The 23201-nt window shown below is 46.6% G+C and overlaps 1 protein-coding gene across 1 annotated transcript in view; it reads left to right on the top strand.

Moving 5' to 3' along the window:
• Positions 1–9468: 9468 nt before the first annotated feature.
• The window catches only part of FAT4 (FAT atypical cadherin 4), a 122053-nt gene continuing 108320 nt past the window's right edge, over positions 9469–23201 (top strand). The window contains exon 1 of the mRNA XM_062493986.1: positions 9469–14748. Coding sequence (XP_062349970.1) covers positions 9469–14748 — 5280 coding nt within the window. The remainder of the gene's footprint in view (positions 14749–23201) is intronic.

Here is a 23201-nt window from a genome sequence, read left to right as displayed (position 1 = left end):
TCATCAGACATCCCATTATTTTGGTGGTACACAACAGGTGCAGGGAAAATTATTCAGCCAAGGGCAGAAAGACCTAAGCGCAGGGCTGCTGTTTAGCCAGTGCCACCTTGATTATCCAAGCATCATGGGGACACTGAATATGTTTGCATAATTAAGGCCTTGGCTAATGGTAGTGCTTTTAAATGCAATTAATAGCTTTCTGGGGATGTAAATATTTTGAAAAACAAGGAGATTGTGGTAAATGAGGTTCAGATAACTGTGGTAGAACTAATAAGAGTGTTCATTTCTGATACTGTCAAAATGTAATAGCAGATGACTTCTAGTCTATTGAATTAGAGAGAAAGCATGAAAGCAAAATTACGTTTATAAAATGTTGAAAATTAAATTTAAAAAATGTGTTAGGTAGGACAAATTCAGAGAATCATCTCATTAGCAGTTTTCATTCCTGCTCATTTGAGAGGTGGTCATTCTCACTTTGTTCAAGGTTAAGATACTTCCTCACAGTACAATTTGCACTTTCTAAAATGATCAAAGCCATAGAACAGTTCTGTTTGGAAGGGACCTAAAACACCTTCCAGCTCCAAACCTCATGGGCAGGGACACCTTCCACTATCCCAGGTTGCTCAGAGCCCCATGCAGCCTGGCCTTGGACACTTCCAGGGATGGGGCAGCCACAGCTTCTCTTAGGAAAGATATGCAAATATCATGAAAATCTGCCTGATGCAGCTCCCTCTTAGAGAAGGGAGGCTACACCTGCACAAAGGCAAAGCATCCCTGAGCTGTTTCCAGCATCCCCAGCACAGGGCAGACACGGGCACGCTGGCTGGGGCTGGGGGTCAGGGACAGGCAGGAGGGGGGAAAGCTCCAGAAAGCTGGCTTTGTGTCCAGAGCTGCTTGGAAATATAGTCCATCTTTTCATATGCCCAGATACAGACGAAAAGGGATATACATAGATGCTCTAAGAAAATACTTAGAGTATTAGTTTTCGCAAAATCTTTAACTTTTTTCTTCCCCCTTTTAAAAAATAACAGAGAGCTACTGTACCCTGCTGAGAGTAACATCTGTGCAGACAATTAAACCCTTTTAGACTCTGAGCAGGGGGGAAACTTGGAGGAACTGGCCCTTTTCTACTACATCCTCTGAAGGATTACAGATAAAGAAAAGATTTTGCAAATAGCTAGGCACATGCAAAATTACAAAGAAATCCCGCTGACTTGTTTTTAAATAAATTTGGTTAACAATGAAGTTTTATTTTCTGAAAAATACTGATATTGGCACTTGGATCTGAAACAGCACTACCATCTTTGTTGTAAACCTCTTTTGGAAGGAAGCCAGATCTAAGACAACAGAATAAGAAGTTGAATAAGTCCTTGGGTTTTATTCTTCAAATTTCACAGGAAATGATTTATAAAACTTGATTCACAATGATATAACCTCAAGAGCTCATTACACAGCATTCTGGTTTCTTCTTTTTTTCCCTGTTGTTTAGCTAGTGTTGGGCAAGTGGGGCAGAATATTTTTCATAGCTTAAAATCTCAATGAACAAGGTAAGCAGTGAGAGAGGGCACAAAAAGGAAGAACTAAAAAGATTCAATTGCAGACACCATTTTTTACAAGAACTTTCTGCTTAAAAAAAAAAATTCTGTTGAAATTATTCTGACCCAGGGCTGTGTATTCACAGCTCTTAGTGCTAATTGCTGTATGTGCTTCTTAGTGCACACATCATTCCACAGAAACAGAAGTCCTTACATCTATTAAATTGACTTTTTTTTTTTTCCCCCCTTGGGAAATGCCCACCAAGCAGGCTGGCAGGGGCACCCTCAGCAGAACAGAAGTCCAGCCAGGAAGAAAGGTTTGGTTACAAACACACAGATAATCCTGCGCCTTTCTGAAAGCATGATTATGCTTCTTTTTTAAACCTTCTTATTTAAACCTTATTTATATAACTTCAAACCATATCTATAACAATAACTGTGACATAAACGTGATGGTTTCAAGAGGCACCAAAGCTGGAGCGATGGAAATGTTTATTTCAGTGTGAAAACAGGAGGCTTCTTACTATTTAGTGTGCCTTTAAATATTTGTTTCAAAATGTGGCTTGGATTATAAAGACAAGCATTTTAAGAGCAAATAATTGTTTAGTTAAGGTTGCAGAGTGGATTAACTTCATATCAGGATTTACAGAACAGGTACTTAATGAAAGTTCGTCTAATAAATGCTCTCAAGGTGAAAGAACACTCCTGCCAAGGCAGAAATAATCAGTTTTGGAAACCTGCAGTGCCTCCCCATGGCCAAGCAGGTGCTCTCCCTGCTCTGGGGTGCTCTGCCTTCAGTGCATTATGTGAGAAGGGGTTTGTTGGGTTAGTTCGTATAGTTATAGTGGTGATGTTTATTTTCATCAAGGGGCTGAAACCTGTTGTGCCTCTTTCCTGCCATGCCCTGGAATGGGTCAAATGGAACGGACGGTGGCTTCTCCACAAGGATAAGGGCTCCTCAAGAAAGTGAAGCAGCTTAGCCTCAAATGAAGCTTGCATAAAAATAAATAAATACCCCCCTCCCCCTTGCTAATGTAAGTGATTGTGTACTAAAGCAAAAGCTTCCAGACAGGATTTTTTGGCCCCAATGATCCTGATGGACCCTTCCAACCCAGCATATTCTAGGATTTTATTCTGAAATACTGCAGAGCGTATACTGCAGTCTGTAAATGAGGCATTTTCTAAGGAAAATTTTACTGGCAATTTTTGTAAAAATAAAGTTGTACCTCGTTCCTTAATCAGTGAAAGACTAAACGTTTAATTAACATAAAACACGATGTAGTTCACCTTCTGCACTGCCTAAAGACTCCAAGGTTTTTCCCTGGCATATCAAAAAGTCTTCCTAATAAATCACCATATGCTACCAAAAGTAAAGACATAATAAACTTGTTCTGTGTTATTCTGAGACTGATTTAAATGTGAGGTCTTTGTTTTCTTTTTTATCAGGCATGAAATATAATAATTTACTTTAAGGTTGTGTAGTAAAAGACCTGCTTACATCTCACACTACTCAGTACAGAGCCTGTGTGCTCTTTGCCCTTGGATGCTTCATAATTAATACTTTTTAAAAAACTTGAGGGAGCTTCTCGGGCTTTTTTTCCCCTGCAGAGAGTACACATTTCTGAATATTATGCAGATACTGTCTCTCTTACTTAAATTCTTCCTAAATACACTTTCCCCTAGCTTTTCTTGCTTTAACCTCTAATCTATCCATGCTGAAGTAAGCTGCCATTGTAACCAAGTTCATACCAAAATCATAGTCTTCTGAGTGCCAAGTAATTTGGACATTCATGGCCTTACTTCTTCAAGAACTGCATTTGAGATGTTATAAGTACTTTATTTCTCTTCCTTGAGCAACTGGCATCATGACAAGAGAGTCACTAAAGTCCCAGTTAGCGTCAGGGTGAATACCAGCAAAGCTGTTGGGCTCCAATGAACAGATTTAACTTCCAGATCTGTAGATTTGCTGAGCTGTTTTACTGGATAATAGGTGCTATTTCTGATTTAGAGACTTTAGGAGATTTAGGTTTTAGAGATTTTAGGTTGCTTTGTTTAATGAAGACCGAGTAAGTGCCCAGCAGCTTCACAGTGGCTGTGTACAGTTGCATGATGATGTGTTTCAGATTTTCTGGATTCCAGACAGTGTCTCACTGTCAGTAATTGCATCCCATTACTGCACTGCATCAAGAGTATGGAATACAGATGCTTGAAGGAGTAATGGGGTGCATTCCTTCAAACAGAAAATGAAGATTAAGCCAGAAAAGCTCTCTCAAAAAAAAAAAAAAAAAAAAAAAAAAAAAAGGAGGTCGAAATTGTTTGAGTTTCTGGAACAAAGCAAAATTAGCACTTTTAACTAGTTAGTAACTATGTGCTCATGGTCCAGGCAAGAGATTCAGCCTAGTTTCTCTCCTCAGCTGAACTCTACCATCTTGTGGGTTACCAGGAAATTACAGTTTCAGTCTTAAAATCATCTTAATAAGTTTGTCCTCCTAAAATAACTGTCAGCACTGCTTTCGGTTTTTATTTTTTTATGACTAAGTAGAATATTATGGAAAAAATACTATTAAAGCTTGCTTTTCTTTTTCATTTTTTGTTTTATTTCTTTTTTAAATTTACTCTTTCAATTTGTGTCTTTCCAAACCCTAACAATGTGTATGCATTCCACTTATTTCAGTATTTCCCAGTTACTTTACAACTCCTGATTTGATCCGTGGAAGTTTTGCTGTGACAATAGAAAAGAGAATTATACAAGCCCTTTGTTGCAATTTAGGTTTTTGCATGTTGTGACAAGGAAATCAAAGCACTTTAAAAAAAGTGAACCAAAAATAAGGACTAACTTTGAGATTCTCTTTCTTTCTCCTGGTCATTTAAGTTATCCTTAAGTGCCAAAGATCAGTACAGTTTTGGGCTTTGAAAAGAAGGATTTCCACTTTTTATGTGGTAGGGATGTTTTTCTGAAACTTTTTGCTTTCTTTTTCTATTCAGTAGTGATGGGACTCATCCGTTCATTTGATGGGAATCTGACTTTGAGTTGGAATAATGCTGAATTTAACACTTGAATTGTGGAAGGTATTTTTCAAAACCTTTAAAAATGTAGCAGCTGCTGACTTCAGCAGGATTTTGCCAGCAGCCAGGCCATGAGCTATTAAAAAAAAAAACCCAAACCTTCATTTAAAAAAATAATTAATTAAATAAATAAATAAATAAATAAATAAATAAATAAAAGCCACAGCCACAATATACCGTTAAGAGCACTGTGGGGCGCTCTAGCTGTTAAAGGAAAAAGAAAACATGGTGTTGCAGGGCAGGTGTTGAAAAACTGAACTACCGAGTTCAGACCAGCATATTTCTAGGCTATAAAACATGGCTGGAAAAACACTTTAATGTTCTTTTTCCAACCAGAGCGAGTCTATTAAGTAATAAATAGCAAAATGCCAATTCAGCTCTCATTAGTGTGACTGGGATGGGAACTGAGAATTGAATCGGGCTCTAAAAGTCAGAGGCTGCTGTCCCTGTTTGAGAGGATGGGATTCTCAGCAGATTCTCATTTGGACTACCCCATCTGAATTGTTTAGTGTCAGAGGAAGGGAAACTTGAATGATATGCCATGTTCAGTCCTCAAAACAACAGCAGGACTCATGGTGTATTATCTATCTAATAATGAAAAGGTAGGGTTCAATACCTATTGATTTAAACCAACATCGTTCTACCTCAATGACTGCGGAACTACATCTGAGAAAAATGCTATAGTACTATTTTATTCCTGGAGCATCAAAGGACAGAGTGGTGGAGCAAAGGTGTTTTTCACTCTATCTCTCCCTAACTGAGATATAAAGTGGTGTTAAAAATTCAAATGCAGTTAGTAAAAGGAACCAACAGAGAAAAAGTTCAGTAGGAGAACCAAAGAAAACCAAAGATTTACTCATTCATCAAACACATGCTGCACTCTCTTAAGAAAGAAATGTCTCACATCAATGAAGACTTCAATGAAGTTGGGGTCTGTAGATGATCACAGAATCATTTGGATTGGAAAAGACTTTTAAGATCATCGACTAAACTGTAATGATGCAAGTGTGGGCAGGATTCCAGCTTCCTTCAAGGAATAATGAGAATGCCCAGTGCCAAGTCTTGCATCATTCAGGAGAACGGTGCATCAAACAGAGCTTTTGTGCTTTTACCTCCAGCTCATCAAATATAAAACACAGGAACCTACCTTCCAGATCTGCTGAATTCATAACCAGTCCCTGTTCTGGCTGCAGAATAAAATTCTCTCCCTGTTGTGATATCCAATTGCAGCCCTGAGACCTCTAAGGGCCATGTGAGATAATAGGTATGCATTCAATTTTCATTAGACTTACCCAAGGTAAAAAAAAAAATTGCTCAGACATTTTTAGTTCCCTATAACGCTTTCCACTTCATTCATCAGCCCTCTGCTTCTGTACTGTCTGTGCCTTCCAGCACAACATTTCAGCAGCATCACGGCCACTTTAGGCAAAAACAGCATTGGAAGCACATTAAATGTGACAGCCAGATGTGTTGATCTGTTGACAATGGACACTGAGGTCGTTAGTAAGACTTTGCAGCGGAGTGTGAGCTGGACAGTGCTGGGATTAGATTGCTTCTTCCATATCTGGAGGTGAAAGCCTGATGAAGTGTTGGGAGGTGTTATCAACGGAGCTGGAGGCCAGACAAAATGTGCAAAAACGAACATATTCTTCACTTTATTTCCATTCGTGCAAGTTGGAAGTGGTGGAGTGCTTCTTAGCACAGTCTTAACTCTGTCTAAATGTGTCTGTGTTAATCTAAAAGGGGTCAAAACTCAACTCACACTTATGCTGATGAACCACCAGAGTAATTCCTGCTTTACTGACATGCATGGACTTTATAATAAAGGTATTGCTTAATACCTACCAAAGCTCTTTCGATTTCAATGGGCTTTTTCTTAGCCATTAAAATAACTTTTTAAAAAGTATGGTTGTTTTTAAAGCATCTTCTAAGTTTGGCTACTTTTGAAACAGCTCACAGTAAAAAAAATGCAATGAGAAAATTATTTTTTAAAATTGTAATTATTTTTGTAACTGAAAATTGTCTGTAAAGTCTTGTAAAACTTCTTATAAACATTTGGATTTAAAAAAGCAACTTCCTGAGTCCTACAAAATGGAATTTTGATATATTGAAACACTTCAGGAATTTAAAGGGTGTTCTTTTTTCTTTTGTGAATGACTCATCTAGAACAACATTTTTCATCCACAGGTACAAAAGGCTTAAGCAAATTATGTTTTTGAAGAAATTCTGAGACATTTACATATATAAGATCATTAGTATAATTGCAAATATTAAATTACATGGCAAATAGATTTTGTTTGATTCATTCTCGTGTGGAGCAAAACTGTAATGTATCATCTTCATTTAATATAATGCAAGGGGCACATATGATAATTCTGGGATCTAATATTGCCAGACATTACTTTTGAGTTTCTACAGTAGCAAAAAAAATCGGTGCTTTAAAACTTATTGTCTAGATATTCTCCTGGTCTGGGGATTTTCTTTCTTGCCCAGTATTTTAGCCATTTTGTCTGCCTCTGATGTGCAGTATTTAAAAGCCTGATGTTTTGCATTTGTATATTTGAATTTCCGTACTTTCGCAGCAGCATTTCTTATTTTGACATTTGAGAGAAGGACCCAGAGGGAAGCACAAACTATGGGCACAGAAGAGCTTGAACAAGGTGAGAACAAGATCGTGCCTGTCCCACGTGAAAAATAGTTGGTTAGTGATTTATTCTATTAATTAGGGAAAAAAAAAACAAAGTCCCTTTCAGGGGCAGAGTGTTTCTCCGTTGCTGTGTTTTGGAGTTGGAGGTCAAATTTGCCTGGAAGATATGAAAAATCCCACGGAGTGAGGAAAAAACTCCCGTGATGAATACTCGAAGACCCGTTCTAGTGAAGGCTGATATTAAATTCTGTTGGTAATCCTCCCCCTCCAGCCCATAAAATCTTATTTCTCCCCGAATAGTGTTTCACTGTTGGGTTTTGCTGGCTCATCTAAAACACCAGCATCTTTGTAGTAGAAGAAAAGAAAGCACTTTTCGAGAGCACCCAGCGGATTGCTGGCTGCAGGCAAGGCTCGATGCACGCCTGTAGGTGGAGTTAAATATCAAAGAACTGGATGCAGCGCTGCGGATCCAGGCGGGAGACGGCGCGCATGGATGAGCCCTCCTCGGCTGTCCCATTGATTTATCTCCCAGCTCCTCGCAGGAGAAGAGGAGGAGGATGAGGAGGAGGAAGTGTTTACACCAAGAATAGTTTGTGGATGACTTATCTCCTGCTGAACTAGCGCAGCTAGGAAAAGCAGAGCGCTTCCAGGTCGGTAGCAGAGGCTGAGAAATGAAAAACTAAACGCGGGCTGAGGGCAGAGGTGTGCCAGAGGAAAGCAGCGCTGCCATCCAGGGAGAGATGCTGGCCACCAGGATTCCAGCCTCAGCGACCCTCACAGCTCGCTGCCGCGGCCACGGGTGTGAGGATCCATCCCTGGAGGAAACAGGGATTTGCAGGAATTACTGGCCCGAGGTTTACTCTTTGTGTTAGGTGACAGTACAGAACAGGAACCACCTCCTCTTCCTTACTGCTTCCAGTCAAGATTTCTGCTAATGTTTTGTTTGATCTCCGTTTCTTTAATCATATCCCGGGCACTGGCGGGGAACAAACTGCCTTTGACACCTCATCCTTCTACACTCTCCTACTTTATTTTCCACTTTTTTCTCACTTTCCCGACTTTTCCATGCTGGAAAATACACTACCCGGTTCGCTAGCTGCCTCACAGGGATAAACAAACTCTGTAATTTGCCGATCCGTTAAGCGGCTACGCTGGACTTAGCTCCTCACGTTGATTGCTAGATTTACCTTGTCACTTCAATTGCCGTCTACAGACTTGTGTTCACGACCCCTGCTTGTACTTAAAGACGAACTCGTGCAAAATTAAAACTTTTGCTGCCTGCGCCACCGCAGGGAAAAGGAGCTTCCTCGTGGTTTTTACGGGCTTTTTGGGACGGAGTAGGGAGGGGGTTTTCGGTCGGGCTCGTCGGACCCAGGACACGGATCCCGCGGGATGCTCCGGCGGCGCTCCCCGGTGCAGAGAGCCGCACAGGGCGGTGGCGGCAGAGGGCGCTGCCGGCCCGCGGGACCGGCGCCTCATCTTTCCCGGGATAACGGGTCCCGCAAATTCCTCCAGAACTGCCTCCCAAGAAAGCGGCGCCCGCCGCAGCCCCGTCCCCCGGAGCTCGGGGCAGCCCGGCCCGGCCCGGCCCGACCCGATCCGACCCGCTCCGCCCGGCTCCAGGCGGGAGCATCCCGAGGGACCCGCGCCCCACTCCCGGTCGCGGCCGGGGGGGGCTCCCCTGGCTCTCCCCCTGTCCCGGTCCCGCCGGGGCGGCCCCTCAGGTGCGGGGGCGGTCCCGGGGAGGGGCGGTGCGGCTCGGCGGCCAATGGACGGCCGTGGGGGGAGCCGGCCCGGGCGTCAAGAGGGCCGGGATTCATGAGCGCCGGGCAAAGTTGGGTCCGGGCGGCCGCGGATCACGGACCGGCTCGGCCGCCGTGCGCCCGGGCATGCCGGCGGGGCGGCGGGCACGGCTCGGGAGCGGCGGGCCGAGGGAAGGGCCCCGGCGGTAGCGGCGGCGGCTGCTGAGCGGCGATGCGGCGCGGCGCCCCCGGCCGCCCCCCAGCCCCGGAGCGGCGGCGGGAGGAGCGGCGGCAGAGGCAGAGCCGGAGCCGGAGCCGGAGCGTCCCGTGAGCGCGGCGCGCCGCCGGGTCCGCCGCCGTCCGCGTCCGGAGCGCGGCGTTCCGCGGGTGCCGGGAGAGGCGGCGGGCGGAGCAGCGGCCGCGGGGCGAGCGGCGGACGCCGGGCCGCCCCCTCGGGGCGCTGCGCCCCCGGGTCGCCATGGGCCGTCCACCCGCCGCCCGCGGGCCGCCGCCGCCGCTGCTGCTGTCGCTGCTGCTGCCGCTGCTGCCGCCGCTGGGGAGCGCCGCCGCCGCCGAGCCGCGCCAGGTGTTCCGGGTGCTGGAGGAGCAGCCGGCCGGCACCTGGGTGGGCACCATCGCCACCCGGCCCGGCTTCACCTACCGCCTCAGCGAGCACCACGAGCTCTTCGCCATCAACGCCACCTCGGGCGCCCTGCACACCCGCGCCACCATCGACCGCGAGAGTCTGGCCAGCGACGTGGTGGACCTGGTGGTGCTCTCCAGCCAGCCCACCTACCCCAGCGAGGTGCGCGTCCTGGTGCTCGACCTCAACGACAACGCGCCCGTCTTCCCCGACCCCTCCATCGTGGTGACTTTCAAGGAGGACGCGGGCAGCGGGCGCCAGCTCATCCTGGACACTGCCACGGACGCCGACAGTGGCACCAACGGCGTGGACCACGGCTCCTATCGGATCGTGGCCGGCAACGAGGAGGGCCGCTTCCGCCTCAACATCACCCTCAACCCCAGCGGTGAGGGAGCTTTCTTGCACCTGGTGTCCCGTGGAGGGCTGGACCGGGAGGCCACCCCCACCTACCAGCTGCTGGTGCAGGTGGAGGACAAGGGCGAGCCCCGTCGGCGAGGGTACCTTCAGGTCAACGTCACCGTGCAGGATATCAATGATAACCCGCCCATCTTCAGCCAGACGCTTTACCAGGCTCGGGTGCCTGAGGATGCTCCTGTCGGGGCCAGCGTTCTCCAGGTCACTGCGGCCGATGCTGACGAGGGCACCAACGCTGACATCCGCTACCGCCTGGAAGGAGGCGACGGCAGCGGTGCTGGGGACGGGGCTGGCGGCCTCCCCTTTGAGGTGGACCCCGAGAGCGGGGTGATCCGCATCCGGGAGCGCTTGGACTACGAGGCGCAGCAGCAGTACTCGCTGACGGTGCAGGCCATGGACCGCGGCGTGCCGGCGCTGAGCGGCCGGGCCGAGGCCCTCATCCGCCTGCTCGACGTCAACGACAACGAGCCCCGGGTGAAGTTCCGCTACTTCCCGGCCACCTCCCGGTTCGCCTCCGTGGATGAGAACGCGGCCCCCGGCACGGTGGTGGCCCTGCTGACGGTGAGCGATGCCGACTCTCCCGCGGCCAATGGGAACATCTCCGTGTCCATCCTGGCGGGAAACGAGCAGCGGCACTTCGAGGTGCACAGCAGTAAGGTACCCAACCTCAGCCTCATCAAGGTAGCGGCCGCGCTGGACCGGGAACGCATCCCGGCTTATAACCTCACCGTGGCAGTGGCAGATAACTACGGGGCCCCACCGCCACCTCCAGGCTCTCCCCCTTCCGTCTTTCCCCCCGATGGAGCGGTGGCAGCTCCCGTGAGCCGCTCCTCGGTAGCCAGCCTGGTGATCTTTGTGAATGACATCAATGACCACCCTCCCGTGTTTGGGCAGTCGGTGTACAGGGTGAACATCAGTGAGGACGTGCCCCTGGGCAGTTACGTGCGGGGCCTCAGCGCCACGGACCGTGACTCCGGCCTCAACGCCAACCTCAAGTACAGCATCGTCTCGGGCAACGAGCTGGGCTGGTTCCGCATCAGCGAGCACAGCGGGCTGGTCACCACGGCTGTCCCTGATGGTGGCACTGCCGGAGCATCCAGCTCCAGCGGGCTGGACCGGGAGACTGCTTCTCAGGTGGTGCTCAACATCAGTGCCCGTGACCAGGGCGTGCAGCCCAAATTCTCCTACGCGCAGCTGGTGGTGACCGTCCTGGACGTCAATGACAACAAGCCTCGCTTCGGTCAGCCTGAGGGCTACCAGGTGTCCTTGGCTGAAAACTCCCCATCAGGAACTGAGCTGCTTGTCCTGAGTGCCACTGATGGGGACCTGGGGGACAATGGGACTGTCCACTTCTCCCTGCAGGAAGCCGAGCCGGTGCTGGCAGCAGTTGGCCCCTCCTCTGTGACCCCTCGCCATGTGTTTCGCTTGGACCCGGTTTCAGGCAAGCTCAGCACCATCTCTCAGCTGGACCGGGAGGAGCAGTCTCACTTCTCCTTGCAGGTCTTGGCCACGGATTTGGGCTCTCCTCCCCTTTCTTCGATAGCCCGAGTTAATGTGACCATCCTGGATGTGAATGACAATAGCCCTGTGTTTTACCCCGTCCAGTATTTTGCCCATATCCAAGAGAATGAGCCAGCCGGAACCTATGTGACCACTGTGTCTGCCATGGACCCTGATCTGGGACCCAATGGGACAGTCAAGTACAGCATCTCAGCTGGGGATACCTCCAGGTTTCAGGTCCATGGGCAGACAGGGGCCATCACAACAAAAATAGCCCTTGACAGGGAGGAGAAAACTGCTTACCAGTTGCAGATCGTGGCCACTGATGGTGGCCATCTTCAGTCGCAGAACCAAGCCATTGTCACCATCACAGTCTTGGACACGCAGGACAACCCCCCTGTTTTCAGCCAGGGCACGTACAGTTTTGTTGTCTTTGAAAACGTTGCCCTGGGTTACCACGTGGGTACTGTTTTTGCTTCCACCATGGACCTCAACACCAACATCAGTTACCTCATCACGACAGGTGACCAGAGGGGCGTGTTTGCCATCGACAGGGTGACTGGGCAGATCACCACAGCCAGTATTATTGACAGGGAGGAGCAAGCATTTTACCAGCTGAAGGTGGTTGCTAGAGGTGGGGCGATAACTGGCGATGCTGTGGTCAATATAACTGTCAAAGATTTAAATGACAATTCCCCGCACTTCGTTCACGTGGTGGAAAGTGTAAATGTTGTTGAGAACTGGAAAGCTGGGCATACCATATTCCAGGCCAAAGCTCTTGATCCTGATGAAGGTGTTAATGGCATGGTTCTTTACAGCCTTAAACAAAACCCAAAGGGCTTGTTCTCAATCAGTGAACAAACTGGTGCTGTAAGCCTAACGGGGCCTCTTGACATAAATGCTGGGTCTTACCAGGTTGAAATCCTGGCCTCGGATATGGGGGTGCCTCAGCTGTCTTCCAACTTTATCCTGACTGTCTCTGTCCATGATGTAAATGATAACCCTCCTGTTTTTGACCAGCTTTCCTATGAAATTACTATCTTGGAGTCAGAGCCTGTGAATTCCAGGTTCTTTAAGGTACAGGCTTCTGACAAAGACTCGGGAGTGAACGGTGAAATAGCTTACAGTATAATTGAAGGAAATGCTGGGGATGCCTTTGGCATATTCCCAGATGGCCAGCTGTATATAAAAAGTGAACTGGACCGTGAACTTCAGGAAAGATACGTTTTACTGGTCGTTGCCTCTGATAGAGCAGTAGAACCACTCAATGCTACTGTGAACGTTACTGTGATTCTGGAGGATGTAAATGATAACAGGCCCCTGTTCAACAGTACCAACTATGTGTTTTATTTTGAAGAGGAGCAGAGAGGCGGGTCATATGTGGGTAAAATAAATGCTGTAGATAAAGACTTTGGGCCGAATGGTGAGGTCAGGTATTCATTTGAGCATATACAGCCAGATTTTGAGCTGAACACAGTAACTGGGGAGATCAGAAGCACTCATCAGTTTGACAGAGAAGCTCTCATGAGACAGAGGGGAGCTGCAGTGTTCAGTCTTACGGTGATAGCAACAGATCAGGGGCTGCCAAAGCCTCTGAAGGATCAGGCAACTGTACAGATCTACATGAAGGACATCAATGATAACGCCCCCAAATTTTTGAAAGATCTTTATCAAGCTACTATATCAGAATTGGCAGCAAATCTGACGCAGGTGCTTAGAGTTTCTGCCTCAGATGTTGATGAAGGGGTTAATGGGTTGATTCACTACTCTGTAATCAAGGGAAATGAGGAAAATCAGTTTGCGATAGACAGCAGCACAGGCCAAGTGACCTTAGTAGGCAGACTAGATCACGAGGCTACTGCATCCTATTCCCTTGTCATCCAAGCAGTGGACTCCGGAGCTGTTTCCCTAAGTTCGACTTGCATGTTGAGCATTGATGTACTGGATGAAAATGACAACAGCCCTTCCTTCCCTAAATCAACCTTGTTAGTGGATGTCTTGGAAAATATGAGGGTTGGTGAACTTGTGTCATCTGTCACTGCCACAGATTCTGATTCAGGTGACAACGCTGACCTCCACTATAGCATTACGGGGACGAACAATCACGGGACCTTTAGCATCAGTCCCAACACTGGGAGTATTTTTCTTGCCAAGAAACTGGACTTTGAGACACAGTCTCTGTATAAGCTAAATATAACAGCAAAGGACCAAGGAAGGCCCCCACGGTCCTCTACGATGTCAGTGGTCATACACGTGAGGGATTTCAATGATAACCCTCCTCATTTTCCTCCGGGAGACATCTTTAAATCAATTATTGAGAACGTTCCTGTGGGTACTCCTGTCATTTCCGTGACTGCTCACGATCCAGACGCGGATATTAACGGGCAGCTAACGTATGCAATCATCCAGCAGATGCCAAGGGGGAATCACTTCCGTATCGATGAGTTGAGAGGGACCATATTTACCAATGCTGAAATCGATCGGGAGTTTGCCAATCTCTTTGAGTTAACAGTCAAAGCCACCGACCAGGCTGTTCCCGTGGAGTCCAGGCGGTTTGCCCTCAAGAACGTGACCATCCTGGTGACGGATCAGAATGACAATGTACCTGTGTTCGTGTCGCAGAACGCCCTGGCAGCCGACCCCTCGGTTGTGATCGGTTCTATCCTGACCACAATTATGGCTGCAGATCCTGATGAGGGTGCCAACGGGGAGGTGGAGTATGAGATAGTCAATGGAGATACCGAGACCTTCATTGTGGATCGCTACAGTGGAGATTTAAGGGTAGCCTCAGCCTTGGTGCCTTCTCAGCTCATCTACAACCTCATCGTTTCTGCCACTGACCTGGGCCCCGAAAGGAGGAAATCCACCACTGAGATGACTATAATTCTGCAAGGGGTTGACGGGCCTGTTTTCACTCAGCCGAAATACATCACCATCCTGAAAGAGGGCGAGCCCATCGGGACGAACGTGATCTCCCTGGAGGCAGCGAGCCCGCGGGGCTCCGAGGCGCAGGTGGAATATTACATCGTGTCCGTTCGCTGTGATGACAGGAGCCTCGGGCGCCTCTTCACCATCGGGCGCCACTCCGGCGTCATCCAGACCGCTGCCATTCTGGACAGGGAGCAAGGAGCACGGCTCTACCTGGTGGATGTTTACGCCATTGAAAAGTCATCTGTTCTGCCCCGCACACAACGAGCCGAGGTAAAGGGTTGTTCAGTAATTATTCCTTTGTCTTTTTTACTCCGGTGTAGTTCCAGGATTATGGTTGGTTTTTCACTGAAGTTGTGGTGTCAGTGTTGGGCATGAGAATTGCCTCTGAACAGCTCATGTAGTGTCTCCAGTCATGGAAGTTCTTGCCATCCCTGCCTGGCGAAGTCCCTGGATTGATAGGTCTCCTCACACATCTCCAGTTTAGGTTACTCCTTTACCTAGCTCACTTATGAGTATCAAAATGGTTGTGTTTCTGTTCTTGGGTGTGACAGGTGGTAAAAGTGTAACATTTTAGTAGGAAACTTCCCTTATCACAAAGCCCTTTGCCTTGACTGAAGAGTCTTCAAAGGTTTTCTGCCTGACTAGCTTGAAAAGCAAAGGGTGGAAGCCAGGTTTGGAAAGTCACCTGTGCAGTGCAAGTGTTTTATTTGCTCTGTCTTCAGCCACAGAGCTGATCATTCACACTGTTCCTGCTGTCTTCTGCAGTAATACTGAGAAGCCAAGTGTGAAAAGCAGTCTTGTGTTTGCTTTAAATTGCGGCATCTCCTGGAACTGCCTTCTGCACTTCAGCACGAGCCTTTGACATGCCATCCCTGGAAATTTGGGGCTGGCACTGCTGAGTGAGTCAGCCAGCAGAGGATGCTGGTAGTGTGTGGTGGCTCTACCATTTCCCTCTCTGGGTGAACATACTCCCTCAGTACTGCACAGCTCTACAGATTCCCCAGCCATACTTCCTCCTGGGAATTAAGTCTTAGTTTTAATGCTGTGGTTTGCTTTTTTTTTTTTTTTTTAATTTAGCAAAAGTGGTATTTCCAATTCTTACTTGGCAGTTGTGGATTTTTTTCTCTTCACAGCTGCTTTTATTGTTTTGGCTGCAGGTTAAGTATGATCTGTGTAGGTGTGTAACCTTGCTCTCTGTGGCAGTGACACATCCTCTCTGAACTGATTGTCAGGGAATTTCAGCACTGTTCCATCTCAGTGATGTGATCCCATCCTGGTGTGCGTGCACACTGTGCTGCTCATGGTCCAACAGTAGCATGTTGGAAAATGACCTGTTTTAGTAGTGCTGGCTTAAATAATTCACACTGCTTTTATGGGAATATTTCTGTTGTGCAGGTCTTTGTACCCCTGCTAGCAATTTGTAATAGATACACCTTTATAATTTTTTTCTTACTGTTATATTTTCTCTTGACAGACTGTTGTTTTGAGGGTCAGGCCTTTGTCACTGGGCATTTGGATCATGACCCTTCAACTCTGAATTTGAGCAGGGTTTCTTGACTGGAGAGGGACTCATAGGAGACCCAGCCCTGTGGCTGCAATATTCTTACATGTTGTAAAAGCATTTTACATGAGTGTTTGTTCACTTTGTGAGCAGGGAAGAGAGCAACCATTGAAACTTTGAGCAACTTTTACACTGTTGAATGCAAACCACTTCTGAAATCACAAACAAATGTTTTATTCTGTAGAGAACTTTGAGAGGCATAATTGGGAGTTAGAATTTCCTGTTACTGGTTGTATCTTTATAGCCTCTAAAATGTGTCTTCTCCCAAATGCAATTAGCTTACTGTGCTTCTTTATAAATGTATTATAAATTATAATCAGCTTTCTACTTTCAAAAACATAACCATATGCAGTCTTCCTCTTAACTGATGAGATTTGTCTGGAAGGCTTTTGCTGTCAAACACAAGAACTACTTCAGTGACATTTTGTGTGCAAGCTGATTGTCAGTGGGTGCTGAATAAGCAACACAGCTTTTTTTTTTTTTCCCACATTTATATATTTTGTTTCTCTTTGATTTTGTTTGTTGGTTTTGGTTTGGATTTTTTTTTTCCCCTGGGGAGAAAACATGAGTATTTTGTATTTTATTTCTTCTCCCATGAAGAGTGTGTTAGGTTTTGTGTCTCGGTATGGTTAAAGAAAAGGGAAGGATGGTAATAGAATATTCTTAACAGTGTCAACATGATTATTCTTTATTGCCTGCTATGCTCTCTGCCCTGATGCCAGAAATATCTTAATTGCACCGTGGTATGTGAGTGGAGCGCTGAGCATGGGGAGCTGCCCAGTGCTAAAGGTGCCACCTGAGACTGGCAGGAGAGCAGCAGGAGTGAGGAAGTTAATAGATCTTTTGTCTAATACACACTCCAGCAGTGGGCTTGGGTGACAGATACCTGGTGTGAGAGAGAGACATTTGCAGTTCCAAAGCAGTGACCCAGCTTTGTCTTGCCAGCAGGCAGTATGAAAGAAGAGCAGGCTTGCATGAAACCACTTGAATTAATCCTGGTCCTTGGGAAGTGGTGTGAATTACAGTGCCCCAAATTCTGTCGCTAATTTATTTTATTTATCTTTTAAGATAATATCAGATACATGGAAAAGATCCACCTAGTGCCCTAACTGAAGAAGAAAGTGTCTTTGCAATATTTCTCATCCATGCCTGGGGTTTGCCCTGTGGGATCAGACTAAAGGCCCACTGCCTGCACAGCTCCAGGGTTGTATGTAGGTGCTTTGTGAACAGTGTCCGAGGGCACAGCTTCACAATGGCAGGACTGTGGGGAATCCCTTGCTGAACCCAAAGCAGCTGACATGCCTTGAAACTGGAGGGTTTGTGTTGCTTTCAGTAAAGTAACAACAGACATTCAGGCAACGGACAGGTTTGTTTACCAGTTGTGGCCTTTTTTTTTAGCACGAGCTTTTATCTTGTGTGTGTTTTTCTGTGTTTGTTATTACTGTATGGAGAGAAAAGTGGTGGTGGTGGAGTCTGTATCAGGAAAGTGCAAGTGGTGAGGTAAAGCTTTCTTCAAGTACCAAATATTTCAGATTTGTAAAGAAGATGCAAGTGCTTTTCCCAGTGTATTTTACAGCTAGATGGTGTAATTTTGGATGGTAGTTGTTCAGTCTGAAAGCTTGGTTTTTAATTTTATTTTGGATTTTTATCCCATTTGTAATCCACAGTGACGAAACAGATGATTTGACATCGTGTGAATGTGCTTTGTAATCAGCCTTTCTTCTCTCCCTGTTGTATTAATCATCAGGTTAATACTATAATCAGTGTTGATCTCATGTAAAAAGAGAATAATGTAGGTGTCCTAAAGGGGTCCCTTCATTTTCTGTTCCAACTTCCTAATGTTTCTTCTAGGAAAAAAACCCCTCAGCAATTGCTAAACTCCCTTCTCTTGGCTTTCTAGCACAAATTCTCTTTTAACCTTTTGGGCAGGGCTGAGGGTTTCACCACCATGATTTTATATTTAATATAGAATACCTAATGCCTGCTGGCATCACTTGCACACCCCATGGCTCCCCTCAGCCCTGCCTCCCCAGGGCTGCGGGATATTTTGGGTGGATATATTCGTGTGCTGCACTCTGGTTTGTGTCTGGCAGCAATAATAGGAACCCAGGGACAATACCTCCTCTTCTGGGCTGTGTTACCAGGGATTAAGAGGAATTAGACAGGATCTCCAGTTTGCATGTTTAACCCTTCAGTGGGTGGCTTCCTTGAAGGGAGCTGTGGGCTTGCTAGGAGCCAGCAGTCCCTATTTGTATCACATATAGTGATGCATATATCATCTGTGCCAGTTGAGAGGGAGTAACACTTTGGGAGGTGAGCTTCATTCAGTTCAGCATCTTTCATATGCTTTAAATATGTTCATAGCTCCCAAGGAAGGGAGGAAAAGGGTGTAAATGAAGAAAGTGCATAAACTTCCAGTGGAAGGTTTATTGATTTAAAAATGGAAGTACTTAGAGAGGCAGATCAGTGGTCCTGTTAGTGCTTTTTGCCTGGGAATGTTAATATCCTCTTAAAAGAGGGGGGTATATCTTCGCCTGCTGACAGGGAAAAAGGAGACACTGGGTTTTCTTCTGCACTTTTGCATTTGTAGCTTCGTCCTGTGAGTACTTCATGACTGACACTGTTGCAAATCTTGGACTTTCATGCTGGGGAAGTGTTTATTCTTTATTCAGCCAAGATGTGAGGATTTCAGACAATGCTTAGTAAAGATCTGGAAATTAATGAAGAAAGGCAGAATGAATGGCCCTAGCCTCCTGGAAAGACAGTCACAGGACATTTTGCCTTGACTCAGTAGGAACTGCAGCCGTGGCCATAAACCCAGGGTTGCATGGTGTAAATAGCTGATGTGGAGCTTTTTGTCTCAGCCCAGGCTGTGTCTTGTCTTGCATCCCTTGGGCTGCATCCCTTGGGCTGGTCACTCCTGCATCCCTTGTCCTGCATCCCTTGGGCTAGTCACTCCTGCATCCCTTGGGCTGCATCCCTTGGGCTAGTCACTCCTGCATCCCTTGGGCTGCATCCCTTGGGCTGGTCACTCCTGCATCCCTTGGGCTGCATCCCTTGGGCTGGTCACTCCTGCATCCCTTGGGCTGCATCCCTTGGGCTGGTCACTCCTGCATCCCTTGTCCTGCATCCCTTGGGCTGGTCACTCCTGCATCCCTTGTCCTGCATCCCTTGGGCTGGTCACTCCTGCATCCCTTGGGCTGCATCCCTTGGGCTGGTCACTCCTGCATCCCTTGGGCTGCATCCCTTGGGCTGGTCACTCCTGCATCCCTTGGGCTGCATCCCTTGGGCTGGTCACTCCTGCATCCCTTGGGCTGCATCCCTTGGGCTGGTCACTCCTGCATCCTTTGTACTGCATCCCTTGGGCTGGTCACTCCTGCATCCCTTGGGCTGCATCCCTTGGGCTGGTCACTCCTGCATCCTTTGTACTGCATCCCTTGGGCTGGTCACTCCTGCATCCTTTGTACTGCATCCCTTGGGCTGGTCACTCCTGCATCCTTTGGGCTGCATCCCTTGGGCTGGTCACTCCTGCATCCCTTGGGCTGCATCCCTTGGGCTGGTCACTCCTGCATCCTTTGGGCTGCATCCCTTGGGCTGGTCACTCCTGCATCCCTTGGGCTGCATCCCTTGGGCTGGTCACTCCTGCATCCTTTGTACTGCATCCCTTGGGCTGGTCACTCCTGCATCCTTTGTACTGCATCCCTTGGGCTGGTCACTCCTGCATCCCTTGGGCTGCATCCCTTGGGCTGGTCACTCCTGCATCCCTTGGGCTGCATCCCTTGGGCTGGTCACTCCTGCATCCTTTGGGCTGCATCCCTTGGGCTGGTCACTGCTGCATCCCTTGAGCTGGGCACTGCTTCAGGGGTGTGGTGTCACTCCTCAGCCCATGGAGACAGGAAAAGGGATGTCCTGGTGAGGCCAGGCACTGAAGGTGCTACTTCTCCAGCCAAGCTGGCTAATGGAAGGCTTTACATTTAGTAAGGGAATTTGAAACCCACTTCAGAGAAGTCTTATCTTGGCACGTCTCATATTTACCAGCAAAAGAAGAACAATGGGGTTCTCCTTGTATTCATGCTATTTATAAATCGATTCATTCTTTAATGATACATGGCACATCAATTGTTGCCTGACAAAGGAAACTGCTTATGAAACGTTGGAGTAAACAATGAAAATCTGCTGCCTTGTCCCAGCTCCAAAGACACTTTTTTTTTTCTTCCTAAAGCTGATATTGCTGATTCTAACAAACGTATAATTATTTAGGTTACTGCTGTCATTTGCACGATCTGAGAAAGGATCTCTAAGCTGTCCTTGAACTAGAGTGGGAGATGAATGTTCCCTTTGTGGAAACTATTCAAAACCAATTTGTGTGTTTTGGTTCAAAGTTGGCCCTTTTTTCATCCTCTCTAATTTCTTTAATGATTCTGCCTTGCTACATGTTCAGAATATCTAGATTTTCTCATTTCTTTGCTATTTTAGGAGCCATTGGGCATTTTTGCATGTGAGGTCACTTCATAGTTTTTATGTTAAAAATCACGAGACTTCTAAAAACAACGTTCTTTATTATGGAAAATATTATTTTTCATGCATCTCTAGTGCAAACACAAGAAATAATAGCCAAAAAAACAGGGCAAAATTTTCATGTGCTTATTTTGCTAAGGGTTAAATTCTTCATACAAATCTCCAAACGGTTCTTGGGTCCTGTCGATGCTAGTGAGTCCTTATTCCATGTAAAATGATACCTCCAGGGCTGAGGGAGTGCAGGGTTCTTTCCATGTGTTAGGGGGAGCAATGAGTGGCTGCCCATTTGCTCCAGAAGCTGGTCACCAAAGCCTGATTGTCCTCTTGGTGTCCCCAGCCCTCACCTGTACCTTTACTGGGGTGACACTGTGTTGGGGGTGGTGTCTGAGATCTTTCCTGCTGTCTTGTGCTGTGTTTTGGGCAGTTTATCTGAGACTGCTCCTCACCAAAGGATGCTCATTCCCTTTGGACTGGCAGAAGTTCCCATGTTCTGAGTCTTTTCAAGTTTGGATTGCCACTTCCCACCCCTCCAGGAGCAAGGTGTCCATTTAATTTATATCAAAGCAAGCTCTTGGCATGCCATAGCTCTGCTGGTACAGTTTGTTTTAACTGGGTCTAGACTAGGGAGTAGCATTCCTGGTAACTCAGTTTGGTTCTTACTCTGTGCAAGAGACCTTGGGTGGAGGCAAGCCCTAGCACACTCGGGTTCCAATTAAGAAAGGAACTTATGGTGACTAAAATTGAAGTGAAACAAAGAGTTTTCCTCACACATTCCCCAAGTTTGGAGAAGTGAATGCTAGATGAGAATGGTGCATCAGTGCCATACTGATTTGTTTCAGTGGATTTATAGCCTGACTCGGCTTTGCCAAGAATAATACCAGATACTGTAGAGAAACTGTGTCTTTGTTTTGCTGCAACATTTCTCTCTATTCTAATAAATCTTATTTTTAATTAGACCCTCAGTCTAGACTGTCAGGCAGGTTTGTTTTTACAGTGATCTATTTTTGTTTACTTCCTCACAGCGAAAACATTCCAAAAGGACAGTAGAACAGATGGAAACTGATAGCCATGATCACGCTGTAAAAATACATCGAGCTGAATTAGTTAATGGAAAAGAATTTCAAAGGGCCTGTTATGAAGTGGTAATTTATGTGCCAACAGCTATGCAAAAAGTAATGAAAGCAAGAGTTTGCCTCAGCTTTTCATGTCCTGCAGCCATCACACATATATGCTGATGGTAGGTAGGCTGTGGCTTGTATTGACAGAGTCTTAATAAGGGACCTGGATCTTAAATATGTGTGTAAGGGTTCTGCTGCAATTAATGCAGCCGTCCAGACTTCCAGACAGAAGAGCATTCAGCAGCTCAGATAGGTGGAAAGAACTTTTGGGGGCTTCTTTTGGAGAAGAGCATCTTCTTGCACTTCGTCCCCTCGCCCTCTATAATCTGTCCCCCCATGGCCAAGTTTGGGTTCCCTGCTGTGGCCATGTGAGGGAATATGACTGCTAAGAGCCCTGTGAAGCTGGTTTGGATTCTCTAAGAATACAGCTAAAACATGAAGACGGGGTTTTTCTCACAGATCTTTGAGTGAAACGAATGGAAACAGGTTTGTGAAGTGCCATATATTGACCCTTGTGAATAGTCCCTCTCCAGCTCTCTTGTGGCCCCTTCAGACACTGGAAGGTGCTCTGAAGTCACCCTGGACTCTTCTCCAGGCTGAACAACCCCAGCTCTGTCAGCCTGTCTTGACAGAAGAGTTGCTCCAGCCCTCATGTCGTCTACTTACTAAATTCTGTATGAGTAGCACTGATAAAACTGATGAGCTGGAGACTGTGTTTTACAAGTTACTTTTGACTCCTTTCCAGGCTGTTAGTTGGATCTCCGTTTTATGGGGCATCTTAAGAGTAAGGAGCATGACTGTCTCTGATGGGAATGAAGAGGGGATTTATGAGCTGGGTTAGGACAGCAGCCCCTTTTGGAAGTCTCCATCCCCAGATGGAGCATCCTGACTCATTCCTGTGCTCTCTCCTGGAGAGCAGAGCTGGACCAGCAGCACCCGTGTGTGTGTTCCTTCTTTGGGAGCAGGCTCTGCAGTCCTGCCAGGGGCTTTCTGCCAGGTGTCACTTGTGGAGCTGCTCTGGGCTGTGCCACGACTCTGCTCTGATACTGCTGCTGATGCAAGTTTATCATCTTCTATTGAAGCAAAAAATAACAAAAGACAACTTTCAACCCACTGAGTTATGCTAATGAGTATTAGTTTTTGTTATAAAATAATTTTAAGGTTTTTTTTCCTCATGGATTTCTTTGGAGATTGTTTGAATTTCAATGCCTCTGAAGCCTTTTTAAGATTTTTTTTTTCTAAAATATAAATGAGGAGAATGTTAATTTAAGGTTTTAAACAAGTGCTTCATACCTAGTCCTCTTTGGGTTTTAAGGCAAACATTTCATTTTTGGTATCTGCTATATAATCCAGGAGGAGTCTATTAAGTCTAAGAACATGTATGTAATGTTTCACCTACCCAGATGTGTAGTCCTCTTTCTAAGCTATGAACAGAATTTCTATCCTACTTGTACAGAATTAAATTAAGTAGCATCCAACACTAAATAGCACTGAATTACACAGAGCCATGCTAATTGGCTTTGAAA

This window comes from Cinclus cinclus, chromosome 5 (genome assembly GCF_963662255.1).
Source record: "Cinclus cinclus chromosome 5, bCinCin1.1, whole genome shotgun sequence".
Classification (NCBI taxonomy): domain Eukaryota; kingdom Metazoa; phylum Chordata; class Aves; order Passeriformes; family Cinclidae; genus Cinclus; species Cinclus cinclus.
This window is presented reverse-complemented; position numbering and strand designations above follow the sequence as displayed.